The sequence below is a fragment of the Coregonus lavaretus genome, assembly GCF_964263955.1.
Source record: "Coregonus lavaretus genome assembly, contig: HAP1_SCAFFOLD_766, whole genome shotgun sequence".
Classification (NCBI taxonomy): Eukaryota; Metazoa; Chordata; class Actinopteri; order Salmoniformes; family Salmonidae; genus Coregonus; species Coregonus lavaretus.
The window spans coordinates 104,223-121,554 of record NW_028160254.1 but is presented as its reverse complement, the minus strand read 5'-3'; the positions used below and the strand labels follow the sequence as shown (position 1 = coordinate 121,554).

Below are 17,332 nucleotides of genomic sequence, written 5' to 3'. Positions count from 1 at the left end.
AGACCGGAGAGAGGGGGGAATTAGGAAAATATGATTTTTTTTTTTCAGGCTCTGTCTATAAATGGGTGGCTGCTTGGCTGGAGGACTAGTGGCAGTCATTTGTAGTTATGCTTGGTTTCAGTTACACATATGCGTGTAGATGGTGAAGTGAAGCAACACTTGTACTTTATGAATACAGTCTTTTCCAAGACAAACAGGTTCTATTTAAAAACTGTACATCTGAACATACTCCAAGTATTCAATTGAATAGAGCATTGTGTAATAGCCTAACTCTTATCAGTTGTGGCCAAGATCACAGTGACAGCCAAGGAAAAACTAATTGTTTCATTGGTGAAACAGAAAACAAATCAACAACACTTTCCTTCTTAGTTGTGAAAACATTTATAAAACGTATAAAAACACAAATGGAACATCAAATTAATTGGAGCTTTACTGAGTTTTAGAGGGAGACGAAGCCAGATTGTGCACATTTTCCTCAACACAATACCATTAAAGTCTATGTTAAAGGCTCTGTCAATTTTGATTGATTGCTTTGTAGTGGCTGTGTTGATTCTTTCCACTCATGGGCACCACAGTTCTCTACCCAGCACCCAGCCTCTCTATCTCTCTCCAGTCTCTCTCTCTCTCTCTCCAGTCTCTCTCTCTCCAGTCTCTCTCTCTCTCTCTCTCTCCAGTCTCTCTCTCTCTCTCTCTCTCTCTCTCTCTCTCTCTCTCTCTCGTCTCTCTCTCTCTCTCCAGTCTCTCACTCTCTCCAGTCTCTCGCTCTCTCTCTCTCCAGTCTCTCTCTCTCTCCAGTCTCTCTCTCTCTCCAGTCTCTCTCTCTCTCTCCAGTCTCTCTCGCTCTCTCTCCAGTCTCTCTCTCTCCAGTCTCTCTCTCTCTCTCTCTCCAGTCTCTCTCTCTCTCTCTCTCCAGTCTCTCTCTAGTCTCTCTCTCTCTCTCTCTAGTCTCTCTCGCTCTCTCTCCAGTCTCTCTCTCTCCAGTCTCTCTCTCTCTCTCTCTCTCTCTCTCTCTCTCTCCAGTCTCTCTCTCTCTCTCTCTCCAGTCTCTCTCTAGTCTCTCTCTCTCTCTCTCTAGTCTCTCTCGCTCTCTCTCCAGTCTCTCTCTCTCTCTCTAGTCTCTCTCTCTCTCTCTCTAGTCTCTCTCGCTCTCTCTCCAGTCTCTCGCTCTCTCGCCCCAGTCTCTCCACACAGCCAACATCCCTCCCCATCAATGAACTGTGATCACATCACAGAGCTTAGAAAACTAAGTTTGGAGTGATCAGAACACACTCACTACATACCTCGAGGAAATATCTGGAGAGGCTCAGGCAGTAGACCATTCATCCGCTGCTCCTTCACGTTATTGCAGTACTGAGGAGAGACGGGAAGAGATACCCAGTAATCATCAGTGAGGAAGGAGGAGGATTGCGAACGTAAACCATTTTTAACCAAATGTCTTATCAACACCATGGTGGTGAGTATAGCAACAAACACATGTTCTACAGAAGCTGATTCGTTGTGTCATGCTGTGTTGAAAGCTGCTGCAGGTAGCGTCTAGTGCCCTGTGGGCTAGTGTAGGAACGGCTGTAGCATTAGCCTCCTCCTCGCCAGGTCATCACACACACACACACACACACACACACACACACACACACACACACACACACACACACAAGCCTTGGAGACTCCTGCCAAAGCAACATTGAAATTCATGTTTCAGTTAACTAAACCATCTGTTAAAAAATGTGCATGTGAGTGTGTGTTTAAACCCCCCCCCCCTCCCTTCTTTGGAGGCTTGAGCCCTTTGTAAATTAACATAGAGGCCTTGCCCCAATCAGGCCCATAACCACAGATGCAGATGGATACTTGCATGGGGTGGGTAGAAATGTGGGTGTGAGTGTGACAGATTGTGGCTCAGTTTTTCCATGAGTCAGTCAGTGTATAAAAACCTAGCAAACACTGATGTTTATACATTTCCTATCTAGTATAGATGTGCATATCACTCTAGGATATGTAAATGTACATAGGCAGGCCAGCTTGGAATCAGAATGGATCTGAATAGATCTGAATGGCTACCCAAGAGGCACAGCTGTTATTAAAAGGCCTATTTATCACTGTCAGCCTCTCCTCAGGTCCCATCCCTCCACATGCCCTCCGGTGTTGTCACTAGGCCGAACAGGAACAATGGGCCCAGCACCGCAACGTGTGGGTCTGCTGCTCTCTCTCTCACACACACTTTCACACACACCTTTCATTTTCCACTCGGCTACCCTATTGATTAAGACCGCAACAATTACCACCTAATCTTTTAAAAGGTGTATTAAAAGACATTCGCCTTTGTTGGCCAATAACTAAACAGTGTCGGATCACAAATACCATCGCTCAGCCTAGGGGGACAGGGGAGAGAGAGGGGAGAGGGAGGGGAGAGAGAGGAGAGAGTGAGGAGAGCGCAGGCCCGGGCTGCAGGAAGCTCATCATCATTAGCAGACGAGGAGGGGGAACAGGAGAGCGCGGGATGCAATTAGGGCTGCTACCTCCGGGGGGATATAATAGAAGTAGGAGGGGAATGAGGTCACGTGGTAGACGAGCTGACACGGGTCAGTCTTTAACTTTCACAACCGCGGCTCCAAGCCTTTCAAGGTGCCGAGCAATGATTAGAGTTGCCTGGAAGACTGGGTTGTCTCACAGGACTCGCACGCCAAAGGATGTTCTTTTTTTGTCATTATTTTTGTCTGGCTTTCAAAATAAAGGTCCTTAGCGAGTCGTACACAGAAGATGGTTTAAGATTGGCATGGATGCTCATTAATCGATATATGCATATCAAATTCAAGGGTAGGGCTGGCACAATTACCGTATAATCGTGTAACCGACGGTTATGGACAAAGACCGTCATGAAAATAAAATAACCGTCATAACCATTTAACTAACAGCTGACTGAAGACAGGACGGCCGGGCATTGGTGCGGTTGAGTCCGTTTCTGCGGTAACATGGACTTAAAAATGTGATGGAACTTTGTTGCTCCTTGCTGAAACAAGCAAGGTGTTGTAGCAAACAAGTCTTTGGTTGCCTAGGCAACACCCCCCTCCCTGCAGCAGCAGCACACAGAAATAGAATGAACAGAACGGGATTGGAACCGCTAACTGGCAATTTGACTGGTAAACTCATGGGTACACTGGCAATGGCTGGCTTATATTATGATGCAATAATTGCCATGGTAATGTAGAATGTTCATTCAAATGATGTTAACTGATGTGGCTCATGCAATGGAATGTATCTTTTTCAGTTGAGTTGAATCAACAAATCACAGCACATTTTGATGGGCACACTTCTTGCTTTGCTCCTCGCAATGTCCACCTGTCCACCCATTATGCAATCACTGACTTGATGCCTGTTCTATTCATTATATATCTATGGCAGCACACGTATTCAGGAGCTGAGGAAAGGAGAAAATGTGCGTCCCAAATTGTATTTGGTTGCTATTCGAACGGTTAACGCGGTCATTTGGCAGGCCATTTACCGTCATCTAAAATGCCATGACCGTCACAGCCCTGTTAAAGGGTTTTAGATTATTTGTTTGGCCTTTTAAATGACAATTATCTGAGATTACATGGATTATATATGATAGATCAGCACTCCTACTCTGAAACAGCGTTGTGGATTGGTACCACCGGAATGCCTAATGAATTTCCCCCATACGCACCTAATACATTGGCCTCTCTTAATTCATATTAATTTTGCACAATGGCTGTCCACTCATCTGGAATTAACGACAGCCAGGCAGAATGTGCCCAGGTCTCTACGGAGGCCAAACGGTCACAGCAGCGAACCAAAGAAGCCCATATGCTTTGAATATGAATACAAATGGATTGCTGAAATGCATAACCCTTGCATAAGACGCCCGGGAAGCCTGCCTCACGTATATTATATACCTGTATTACAATTTCCCCCCGCAATCAGCAGCTTTTGGCCAGACACGCTCGTCCCGAGAGGAGCAGAAAGCCATTATAGGCATCCCGAATTCATTTACCGAGAGATTGGAGATTTGTTGTGCAGCATCTGAAAATATGTGGATGAAGCAATGTGTATTTGTGTCGGTGGTGGGGAATGTTGTGTCGTATGGAAAGCTAATATTTCAGTCAGTCTGGAGATGTTAAACATAGGTCCGGAGCAGGTAATGTGGGATACAGCAAATAACACACACTAACTAGGATATAGATCAATTCTGTGTGATTATGTTCCTGCTGAGATGAAATTAGCTCTTTCATTGATGAAGAGCCACTATGATAAAGAACTATTGAAAGCCACTTCTGTTTTGTGTTAAGGGCGAAAACACCAATCCATCGCATTTCGCAAAGATTTGCTGCATCTCAAGAGTAATCATATACAGTGGGGAGAACAAGTATTTGATACACTGCCGATTTTGCAGGTTTTCCTACTTACAAAGCATGTAGAGGTCTGTAATTTTTATCATAGGTACACTTCAACTGTGAGAGACGGAATCTAAAACAAAAATCACATTGTATGATTTTTAAGTAATTAATATGCATTTTATTGCATGACATAAGTATTTGATACATCAGAAAAGCAGAACTTAATATTTGGTACAGAAACCTTCGTTTGCAATTACAGAGATCATACGTTTCCTGTAGGTCTTGACCAGGTTTGCACACACTGCAGCAGGGATTTTGGCCCACTCCTCCATACAGACCTTCTCCAGATCCTTCAGGTTTCGGGGCTGTAGCTGGGCAATACGGACTTTCAGCTCTCTCCAAAGATTTTCTATTGGGTTCAGGTCTGGAGACTGGCTAGGCCACTCCAGGACCTTGAGATGCTTCTTACGGAGCCACTCCTTAGTTGCCCTGGCTGTGTGTTTCGGGTCGTTGTCATGCTGGAAGACCCAGCCACGACCCATCTTCAATGCTCTTACTGAGGGAAGGAGGTTGTCGGCCAAGATCTCGCGATACATAGCCCCATCCATCCTCCCCTCAATACGGTGCAGTCGTCCTGTCCCCTTTGCAGAAAAGCATCCCCAAAGAATGATGTTTCCACCACCATGCTTCACGGTTGGGATGGTGTTCTTGGGGTTGTACTCATTCTTCTTCTTCCTCCAAACACGGCGAGTGGAGTTTAGACCAAAAAGCTCTATTTTTGTCTCATCAGACCACATGACCTTCTCCCATTCCTCCTCTGGATCATCCAGATGGTCATTGGCAAACTTCAGACGGGCCTGGACATGCGCTGGCTTGAGCAGGGGGACCTTGCGTGCGCTGCAGGATTTTAATCCATGACGGCGTAGTGTGTTACTAATGGTTTTCTTTGAGACTGTGGTCCCAGCTCTCTTCAGGTCATTGACCAGGTCCTGCCGTGTAGTTCTGGGCTGATCCCTCACCTTCCTCATGATCATTGATGCCCCACGAGGTGAGATCTTGCATGGAGCCCCAGACCGAGGTTGATTGACCGTCATCTTGAACTTCTTCCATTTTCTTATAATTGCGCCAACAGTTGTTGCCTTCTCACCAAGCTGCTTGCCTATTGTCCTGTAGCCCATCCCAGCCTTGTGCAGGTCTACAATTTTATCCCTGATGTCCTTACACAGCTCTCTGGTCTTGGCCATTGTGGAGAGGTTGGAGTCTGTTTGATTGAGTGTGTGGACAGGTTTCTTGTATACAGGTAACGAGTTCAAACAGGTGCAGTTAATACAGGTAATGAGTGGAGAACAGGAGGGCTTCTTAAAGAAAAACGAACAGGTCTGTGAGAGCCGGAATTCTTACTGGTTGGTAGGTGATCAAATACTTATGTCATGCAATAAAATGCAAATTAATTACTTAAAAATCATACAATGTGATTTTCTGGATTTTTGTTTTAGATTCCGTCTCTCACAGTTAAAGTGTACCTATGATAAAAATTACAGACCTCTACATGCTTTGTAAGTAGGAAAACCTGCAAAATCGGCAGTGTATCAAATACTTGTTCTCCCCACTGTATCACATAACGTGACAAAAGAAGCAAAACCACATAAATTTCTTCATGATATATCTCATTCACTTCCCTCAATGGTTTCAATGATGAGCCTCGTCTTTGCAGACTGTGTGTTAGTGTCATTGTAGCGCTCAAAGTCAACAGCCAGACTTTTGGTGAATTCACAAAATGGGTGAATCAGTCACGGTCACACGTCTCCAATAAAACCCCATTAACGTCCCGCCTCTGCTAGCTTCCATCTTAAACCAAGTGTACACTTGCCGAGGTTCAAGTGCCCAAACGGGCCACACAAATGGCTCATTTTGCCACACCAATATTTCTGCTCAGCTTCGTCCTCAAACACAAACTCTCTTGCACCGGCTCTATGCACACTCACTAGCCTCTACCCACACACTCACTAGCCTCTACCCACACACTCACTAGCCTCTACCCACACACTCACTAGCCTCTACCCACACACTCACTAGCCTCTACCCACACACTCACTAGCCTCTACCCACACACTCACTAGCCTCTACCCACACACTCACTAGCCTCTACCCACACACTCACTAGCCTCTACCCACACACTCACACATACTACACTGACACTGCAACACACACACACACATGCATATTGCCGCCACACACACACACACACACACACACACTTTCGCATAGGCCGCTGCTACTCTGTTTATTATATATCCTGATTGCCTAGTCACTTGTACCCCTACCCACACGTAGATACTGTATTACCTCAACTACCTGGTACTCCTGTACACTGACTCAGTACTGGTACTCCTGTACACTGACTCAGTACTGGTACTCCTTGTATATAGCCTCGTCATTACCTCAACTACCTGGTACTCCTGTACACTGACTCAGTACTGGTACTCCTGCACATTGACTCAGTACTGGTACTCCTTGTATATAGCCTCGTCATTACCTCAACTACCTGGTACTCCTGCACATTGACTCAGTACAGGTACTCCTGCACATTGACTCAGTACTGGTACTCCTGCACATTGACTCAGTACTGGTACTCCTGCACATTGACTCAGTACTGGTACTCCTGCACATTGACTCAGTACTGATACTCCTGCACATTGACTCAGTACAGGTACTCCTGCACATTGACTCAGTACTGGTACTCCTGCACATTGACTCAGTACTGGTACTCCTGCACATTGACTCAGTACTGGTACTCCTGCACATTGACTCAGTACTGGTACTCCTGCACACTGACTCAGTACTGGTACTCCTGCACACTGACTCAGTACTGGTACTCCTGCACATTGACTCAGTACTGGTACTCCTGTACACTGACTCAGTACTGGTACTCCTTGTATATAGCCTCGTCATTACCTCAACTACCTGGTACTACTGTACACTGACTCAGTACTGGTACTCCTGTACACTGACTCAGTACTGGTACTCCTTGTATATAGCCTCGTCATTACCTCAACTACCTGGTACTCCTGTACACTGACTCAGTACTGGTACTCCTGTACACTGACTCAGTACTGGTACTCCTTGTATATAGCCTCGTCATTACCTCAACTACCTGGTACTCCTGTACACTGACTCAGTACTGGTACTCCTGCACATTGACTCAGTACTGGTACTCCTTGTATATAGCCTCGTCATTACCTCAACTACCTGGTACTCCTGCACATTGACTCAGTACAGGTACTCCTGCACATTGACTCAGTACTGGTACTCCTGCACATTGACTCAGTACTGGTACTCCTGCACATTGACTCAGTACTGGTACTCCTGCACATTGACTCAGTACTGATACTCCTGCACATTGACTCAGTACAGGTACTCCTGCACATTGACTCAGTACTGGTACTCCTGCACATTGACTCAGTACTGGTACTCCTGCACATTGACTCAGTACTGGTACTCCTGCACATTGACTCAGTACTGGTACTCCTGCACACTGACTCAGTACTGGTACTCCTGCACACTGACTCAGTACTGGTACTCCTGCACATTGACTCAGTACTGGTACTCCTGCACATTGACTCAGTACTGGTACTCCTGCACATTGACTCAGTACTGGTACGCCTGCACATTGACTCAGTACTGGTACTCCTGCACATTGACTCAGTACTGGTACTCCTGCACATTGACTCAGTACTGGTACTCCTGCACATTGACTCAGTACTGGTACTCCAGCACATTGACTCAGTACTGGTACTCCTGCACATTGACTCAGTACTAGTACTCCTTGTATATAGCCTCATTGTTGTTTTTATTCTGCTTCTGTTTCCTTTATATGTCTTACTTTTTAACTCTGCACTGTTGGGAATGGGCTCGTTAGGAAGCATTTCACTGTAAAGTCTACACCTGTTGGATTCGGCGCGTTTGACCAATACAATTTGATTTGATTTGATTGTGGGAAAAATAGTCAAAAAGTATCCCCTGAGGGTGAGGGACTCGTAAATCAATCAAGGCAAGGTCAATATGTTTCCCGTCCTCCCTTCCACTACAGCTCGACACCACTACAGCTGTCTAGGCCACTCTGCCCGTTCAATCAGCTTCCGACTAGCACCAGCAAACCCTGGGATACCCAATGATACCAAATGATAACAAAGCATCCAAGACGAAGGAGAAATAAAGGCGCTGAAACAGAGGAAGTTGAGCCTGTGGCTATAGCGGCATCATTGTAAGCTGATGGGGGGTAAAAGACATCCCCAGATGAAGAGTAGATTTTGACAAATATTCTCCGCCCAGGGGGGCCTGCTTTTTAATGAGGCGAAACTTTAAGTACTGAATAATAAATAATAAAAATGGATAGTTCATTTAGCTTTTCAGTGTACCTCGTGAAGAAGCCCATTACAAGTCATTACTCTTAATGTCCGTGATGTGAACAGTAACTATGAAGGAAAATGGTAACATCACGCGGGGGGAGGGGAGAGGGTGGGGGACTTGAAAAGTAATCAACAAGACAAAAAACTGAGATGTGTTCCAAACACAAGTATAGCCTGTATACAACAGATATGTAGACTGTAGAAGAAGAAAAAAACTAACACATTTGAGTTTACTGTTACTTCATCAATATGAACGCATAGGCCCAGGGTACATATGCCGATGAGGTATTTTGAATGTGTATGGAAAGCCTCACTTTTTTTTCTCCATTTGAGGTCAAAGGCTGAAATAAAACACATTGACATGTCTAATTCCCTTCGTAACCTTGGTGAAGTCAATAACATATATCTTTACTGTTGTCAGTATTTTGCCTGAACCCGGTCCAATGCAGAGGACTGAAGGTTGGCGGCACGTGCCAAACGGTGACGTTACAATGACTACACTGATTGGCACATCAGACACGTGCGATTCCACGCTAGCGGGAGTGGAACATATTTTTGGTATGTTCTGGCAATTCTCACATAGGAACTTCATTGGGAGGAAGGATGTTTGACATACATTTTACATTTGTATTTAAAAAAGAAGATCACGGTGAATGTGGCCATTGTATAGGCACTTTGTAGACCTATCCATGCCTCCTGTAAGACCTTCTGATCCATACATGTTAGTGCCATTACACTCCTTATAGTGTGCTCTAACATATGTCCCAATTCTGAAATACACATTTCCACATTAATTTATTCAACATTACAAATATGAATATGGATATCTCAAAACTACCCTTTTTGATATTTTTTTTATGTTGAATAAATTAAAATGTGAACATTTGCATAAGAATCTAGACATACTCCATATGCCAGGGCACACTATAAGGAGTATAATGACAACAACATGTATCGATCAGAAGGTCTTACAGGAGGCATGTATGTGGTCCTCTGTAGCTCAATTGGTAGAGCATGGAGCTTGTAACGCCAGGGTAGTGGGTTCGATCCCCGGGACCACCCATACATAAAAATGTATGCAGACATGACTGTAAGTCGCTTTGGATAAAAGCGTCTGCTAAATGGCATATTATTATTATATTATTTTAAAAGTGCCTATACAATGCCCACATTCATCATGATATTCTCAAAAACTGTGACACAAATGTGAAAAGCATGTCAAATATCCCTTGTCCCAATTGAGTTTCTATGTGAGAATTGCTAGAACAATCCGAGATAGCGAAAATATGTTCTGCTTCCACTGGCGTGGAATCGCCCGCATACAGTGCTTTGTTGGAGGAGATGGAAAGGCAGAAATATGTAGAGTTACCAGTCTGCTTAGCAATGAGCACACTGTGGCCCTGGGTGAAAAGATCTGTTGTAATAGATTTTTAATAGCTTTCCCTCTCAACAAAAACACTCAATAGCGGAGTGAAAAATAAGGTTATAATTGCTGCCTCAATGGTATACCGGGGTCAGTAATTATATTTATTTTATTCAATTTTTAGGAATTCTTCAACAGGAGATAATTTATTTTCCAAATGCAGTGTTATTTTCAATCTTTGGCCATAGAGCAACACACAGTCAACACAAAGACTGTCATCTCAATTCAAAAAGACCCATGCAAGCAAATAGATTTCTGGGGGTTTAATTTAAATTTTGTGAATGTAACTTTGATGAGCCTATATCAAATCATGTTACTGTTTGGGTTTTTTGGGTTTAAAAAAGGATGTGAAAGGAAACTGAACTACAAGTTGGGACCTCTGTAAATAACAGAAGAGCTCAGCTCACCTCTGCAACGTCCTCAAGGTTCACCCCTAAATGTAAAGCATTCCACCAACTTTGGTCATAAATGTTGATGTGCCATAAACAATTACTGTGTTAGTTGTGTAAGTTACTTGTGTGCGTTACTTGTGTAAGTTACCTGTGTACGTTACTGGACCAAAAACTAAAATGCAGGAGAAAACACTTCAAGGATTTGTCCTTCTTGATTATAACACCTAGACTAAATATCCCCTTAGTCAGGTAAACTGAGGTTATAGGAGTCTAGTCAGGTAAACTGTTGTTATGGGCGTCTAGTCAGGTAAACTGTTGTTATGGGCGTCAGGTCAGGTAAACTGTTGTTATAGGAGTCTAGTCAGGTAAACTCTTGTTATAGGAGTCTAGTCAGGTAAACTGTTGTTATGGGAGTCTAGTCAGGTAAACTGTTGTTATAGGAGTCTAGTCAGGTAAACTGTTGTTATAGGAGTCTAGTCAGGTAAACTGTTGTTATAGGAGTCTAGTCAGGTAAACTGTTGTTATAGGAGTCTAGTCAGGTAAACTGTTGTTATGGGCGTCTAGTCAGGTAAACTCTTGTTATAGGAGTCTAGTCAGGTATACTATTGTTATGGGCGTCTAGTCAGGTAAACTGTCGTTATGGGCGTCTAGTCAGGTAAACTGTTGTTATAGGAGTCTAGTCAGGTATACTATTGTTATGGGCGTCTAGTCAGGTAAACTGTCGTTATGGGTGTCTAGTCAGGTAAACTGTTGTTATAGGAGTCTAGTCAGGTAAACTGTTGTTATAGGAGTCTAGTCAGGTAAACTGTTGTTATAGGAGTCTAGTCAGGTAAACTGTTGTTATAGGAGTCTAGTCAGGTAAACTGTTGTTATAGGAGTCTAGTCAGGTAAACTGTTGTTATGGGCGTCTAGTCAGGTAAACTCTTGTTATAGGAGTCTAGTCAGGTATACTATTGTTATGGGCGTCTAGTCAGGTAAACTGTTGTTATAGGAGTCTAGTCAGGTAAACTGTTGTTATAGGAGTCTAGTCAGGTAAACTATTGTTATGGGCGTCTAGTCGGGTAAACTGTTGTTATGGGAGTGCAGTCAGGTAAACTGTTGTTATGGGCGTCTAGTCAGGTAAACTATTGTTATGGGCGTCTAGTCAGGTAAACTGTTGTTATAAAAGTCTAGTCAGGTAAACTGTTGTTATAGGAGTCTAGTCAGGTAAACTGTTGTTATAGGAGTCTAGTCAGGTAAACTGGGGGTATGGTAGTGCAGTCAGGTAAACTGTTGTTATGGGCGTCTAGTCAGGTAAACTGGGGGTATGGTAGTGCAGTCAGGTAAACTGTTGTTATGGGCGTCAAGTCAGGAAAAATGTTGTTATAGGAGTCTAGTCAGGTAAACTGTTATAGGAGTCTAGTCAGGTAAACTGTTGTTATGGGCGTCTAGTCAGGTAAACTATTGTTATGGGCGTCTAGTCAGGTAAACTGTTGTTATAGGAGTCTAGTCAGGTAAACTGTTGTTATGGGCGTCTAGTCAGGTAAACTGTTGTTATGGGCGTCTAGTCAGGTAAACTGTTCTTATGGGAGTCTAGTCAGGTAAACTGGGGGTATGGGAGTGCAGTCAGGTAAACTGTTGTTATGGACGTCTAGTCAGGTAAACTGTTGTTATGGGCGTCTAGTCAGGTAAACTGTTGTTATAGGAGTCTAGTCAGGTAAACTGGGGGTATGGGCGTCTAGTCAGGTAAACTGTTGTTATGGGCGTCTAGTCAGGTAAACTGTTGTTATAGGAGTCTAGTCAGGTAAACTGTTGTTATAGGAGTCTAGTCAGGTAAACTGTTGTTATGGGCGTCTAGTCAGGTAAACTGTTGTTATAGGAGTCTAGTCAGGCATACTATTGTTATGGGCGTCTAGTCAGGTAAACTGTTGTTATAGGAGTCTAGTCAGGTAAACTATTGTTATGGGCGTCTAGTCAGGTAAACTGTTGTTATGGGAGTGCAGTCAGGTAAACTGTTTTATAGGAGTCTAGTCAGGTAAACTGTTGTTATGGGAGTGCAGTCAGGTAAACTGTTGTTATGGGCGTCTAGTCAGGTAAACTGTTGTTATGGGAGTGCAGTCAGGTAAACTGTTGTTATGGGAGTGCAGTCAGGTAAACTGTTGTTATAGGTGTCTAGTCAGGTAAACTGTTGTTATAGGAGTCTAGTCAGGTAAACTGTTGTTATAGGAGTCTAGTCAGGTAAACTGTTGTTATAGGAGTCCAGTCAGGTAAACAGTTGTTATAGGAGTCTAGTCAGGTAAACTGTTGTTATGGGAGTCTAGTCAGGTAAACTGTTGTTATAGGAGTCTAGTCAGGTAAACTGTTGTTATGGGAGTCTAGTCAGGTAAACTGTTGTTATGGGCGTCTAGTCAGGTAAACTGTTGTTATGGGCGTCTAGTCAGGTGAACTGTTGTTATGGGCGTCTAGTCAGGTAAACTGTTGTTATGGGAGTGCAGTCAGGTAAACTGTTGTTATGGGAGAGCAGTCAGGTAAACTGTTGTTATGGGCGTCTAGTCAGGTAAACTGTTGTTATGGGCGTCTAGTCAGGTAAACTGTTGTTATAGGAGTCTAGTCAGGTAAACTGTTGTTATGGGAGTCTAGTCAGGTAAACTGTTGTTATGTGAGTCTAGTCAGGTAAACTGTTGTTATGGGCGTCTAGTCAGGTAAACTGTTGTTATGGGCGTCTAGTCAGGTAAACTGTTGTTATGGGCGTCTAGTCAGGCAAACTGTTGTTATAGGCATCTAGTCAGGTAAACTGTTGTTATGGGCGTCTAGTCAGGTAAACTGTTTTTATGGGAGTCTAGTCAGGTGAACTGTTTTCATGGGCGTCTAGTCAGGTAAACTGTTGTTATAGGAGTCTAGTCAGTTAAACTGTTGTTATAGGAGTCTAGTCAGGTAAACTGTTGTTATGGGAGTGAAGTCAGGTAAACTGTTGTTATGGGCGTCTAGTCAGGTAAACTGTTGTTATAGGAGTCTAGTCAGGTAAACTGTTGTTATGGGAGTCTAGTCAGGTAAACTGTTGTTATGGGCGTCTAGTCAGGTAAACTGTTGTTATGGGAGTGCAGTCAGGTAAACTGTTGTTATGGGAGAGCAGTCAGGTAAACTGTTGTTATGGGCGTCTAGTCAGGTAAACTGTTGTTATGGGCGTCTAGTCAGGTAAACTGTTGTTATAGGCATCTAGTCAGGTAAACTGTTGTTATGGGCGTCTAGTCAGGTAAACTGTTGTTATAGGATTCTAGTCAGGTGAACTGTTTTTATGGGCGTCTAGTCAGGTAAACTGTTGTTATGGGAGAGCAGTCAGGTAAACTGTTGTTATGGGCGTCTAGTCAGGTAAACTGTTGTTATAGGAGTCTAGTCAGGTAAACTGTTGTTATAGGAGTCTAGTCAGGTAAACTGTTGTTATGGGAGTGCAGTCAGGTAAACTGTTGTTATGGGCGTCTAGTCAGGTAAACTGTTGTTATGGGCGTCTAGTCAGGTAAACTGTTGTTATGGGAGAGCAGTCAGGTAAACTGTTGTTATGGGCGTCTAGTCAGGTAAACTGTTGTTATAGGAGTCTAGTCAGGTAAACTGTTGTTATAGGAGTCTAGTCAGGTAAACTGTTGTTATGGGAGTGCAGTCAGGTAAACTGTTGTTATAGGAGTCTAGTCAGGTAAACTGTTGTTATGGGCGTCTAGTCAGGTAAACTGGGGGTATGGGAGTGCAGTCAGGTAAACTGTTGTTATAGGAGTCTAGTCAGGTAAACTGTTGTTATAGGAGTCTAGTCAGGTAAACTGGGGGTATGGGAGTCCCACCAACAATGTGTCATGTTTAAGAGGACAATACTCACATATGACAGCATGGCTTTGAGTTCTTCATCACTCCTCACAGTGATTCTATCGCCCACCTCATCCTCATCTGAAACACAGATTAACAGCAGTAGTTACTGGGCTGTGTTATCATTAACAGCTGTAGTTACTGGGCTGTGTTATCATTAACAGCTGTAGTTACTGGGCTGTGTTATCATTAACAGCTGTAGTTACTGGGCTGTGTTATCATTAACAGCTGTAGTTACTGGGCTGTGTTATCATTAACAGCTGTAGTTACTGGGCTGTGTTATCATTAACAGCTGTAGTTACTGGGCTGTGTTATCATTAACAGCTGTAGTTACTGGGCTGTGTTATCATTAACAGCTGTAGTTACTGGGCTGTGTTATCATTAACAGCTGTAGTTACTGGGCTGTGTTATCATTAACAGCTGTAGTTAGTGGGCTGTGTTATCATTAACAGCTGTAGTTAGTGGGCTGTGTTATCATTAACAGCTGTAGTTACTGGGCTGTGTTATCATTAACAGCTGTAGTTACTGGGCTGTGTTATCATTAACAGCTGTAGTTACTGGGCTGTGTTATCATTAACAGCTGTAGTTACTGGGCTGTGTTATCATTAACAGCTGTAGTTACTGGGCTGTGTCATCATTAACAGCTGTAGTTACTGGGCATGTAGCATAACGATTAGATTATGGTTTAAATAGAGATTGATTCATTTGAACAAAATCAATACAGCAAATTGTTAACAATATGATTCCATCAAAGCAATGCTGTGCTTAACTTCAGCACTCAAGGTACAGTGCTGTGTATTCAAATATATATATTTTAGGGGGTATTTTGACACTTTATTGAGACAGTATGGAAATCAGAGGGGGGTATTGGCAGGTGGGGGACACAATAGGAAAGGTGGATGCAGGGGTTGAATCTTGGTTTCCAGTGGGGAGTCGTATATGTGACTTGTGCCGGGAGTGTTACCACTCAACCACGGCTCTGCACCTGCACTGAGTATTCTGCCTTTAAATACATGACTGCTTTGGAACTGTGAAACCAATGTATAACATCCAACAAAGCAATTAATTGATCCTAAAGTTATAGGATAAGAAAAGCAGACACGTGAGGACTGGAGTTCAACACTCCTGTATCTAAGTTACATTATTGAATATTGTGCCTTTAATGGAAGCAGGCCTAATGGTTCTGGTGATGGCCTGACGAACTTGGTCCGGGCTAAGTTTCCCCCTGGTACCGATCTAGGATCAGCTTCCCCTTTCCCAATACTAACCACGACCATTAGTGGGGAAAATGCAAAAATACTGACCCAAGATCAGTGTCTAGAGGCAACTTGCACCCAGGAACATAGCCTACATTATCCCTTTGGTGCACAGAAACCTCCATAAGTGGTTCCTCAAGACAGTCAGTCTTATTGGGTATTAAGGACAATAACAGCCAAAAAGGCAACATAAGTAGCAACTGAGTAGTAGTAGATTGAGTTTTTCAGTTGTAACTAAACATAGCTAGGTAGAAGTCTGCCAAATGGACTTGCACATTTGGTTGGTGTAATGAAAAACTGTCCCCACAACAGGAAACCAGGCTGATGAAATCTCAGAATGTCAATGTTTTCATGAGGTAACTTACATTCAAACGCAGTGATTGTGGTTTCGGGCATAACATCCCTTATAGCGACCTGCAAAATATATTTAGAAAGATATGAATGGTAAAGCAAAACACTTGTTAACTAGCTAGGTCCTTAGCCTAGCAAACTGTCAACTTCTGCAACTGTAGCTAGCTAACTAACTAACTAAGCTAGCACTCACCAACAAGTCATTGAAGCTCAAAAGTGACGGGCAGTCCACGGATGAGTCCATATCCCCGACGGGAGTCTTTATACGGATCTCTATTCCCTCGGTGTCCATAGCGCAGAAGTTATTTAAAACAAGTAGAAGCATAACAGACGAATAAGCAGAAACATAATCAGTGTTGGCTGGCTAACTTCCTAACAGCACATCCTATTCCTATCCTAGCAACATTAGCTGTCAAGTTAGCCGTTAGCTAACAGTTACTACATTTCAACTAGCGTTACTTGCATGACTAAGAGCAGGCGAGAAAGCCATTAACGTTTCCAAAACAGTTTGACTCACGGACCTACAAATAACGTTTTAAATAGGTGGAAATGACATAGCTAGCAAAGTTAGCCACTATGCAAACAAAACAAAACCAGGAAGTTCACCGGAAGTTTACGTATTTCCAACCGGGTATAGATTAAGGAGCCACTCTTCACTCTTGCTGGAATACTCTATGGTTGTAGTCGGAGCCATAGATTTATGTGGCGCTGTAGACTACAATTTGCGTTAAGATAATTATTGTCCCACACGATGAAATCAGGGAGGGGACTGTGGATCTATCTCCATCCATTCGTTCATATGTTAGTCACACGCAATATGTCAGACAGCACTGGCCCAATTTTGATGAAACGTGGGTGTATGATGCGTCTCGCCATAGAGAACCGGCATTTACAAAATTACCCTGATTGGCCAGATGGTGGCGCTATAACAAGAGATTGAAAATGCAAACTTTGAAAGGTCACGCCCCTCACCCCGTTTGACCTAAAGTCATGAAATTCGGTACATAGTTCCCTCTCCTCACAAGGAACAAATTTGCCTCAGGGACCCATAAGGTCCACCATGATTGATTTTCCACCATTTAGAATTTTGTGAAAAACACTTAAAACGCTACTCTTCTGACAATGAATGATCGATCTGCACGAAACTGGATATGTGGCATCTATGAACAAAGGTCTCTCAACCCAATATTTTTCAGACTAGTACCTAAAACAACATGGCCACTATTGACCAATAAACATTCACATGGGCGTGGTCTGGGACATAAATGCATATAAATCAGTCGAGGGCATAGCCGCGGGAAGTAGGGGTGCTGAGGGTGC

The 17,332-nt window shown here is 43.4% G+C and overlaps 1 protein-coding gene across 1 annotated transcript; it reads right to left on the bottom strand.

Moving 5' to 3' along the window:
- Positions 1-1,272: 1,272 nt before the first annotated feature.
- Positions 1,273-16,535, bottom strand: LOC311121981 (dual specificity mitogen-activated protein kinase kinase 5-like; the record flags this gene model as incomplete). Its single annotated transcript, XM_084196409.1, has 4 exons — positions 16,206-16,535; positions 16,027-16,075; positions 14,419-14,486; positions 1,273-1,350 (listed from the first exon to the last, which is right to left on the bottom strand). Exons 1-4 carry the CDS (start codon positions 16,335-16,337, stop codon positions 1,273-1,275), a joined length of 327 nt encoding a protein of 108 aa, XP_084052535.1. The 5' UTR covers positions 16,338-16,535.
- Between the last annotated feature and the right edge of the window lie 797 nt (positions 16,536-17,332).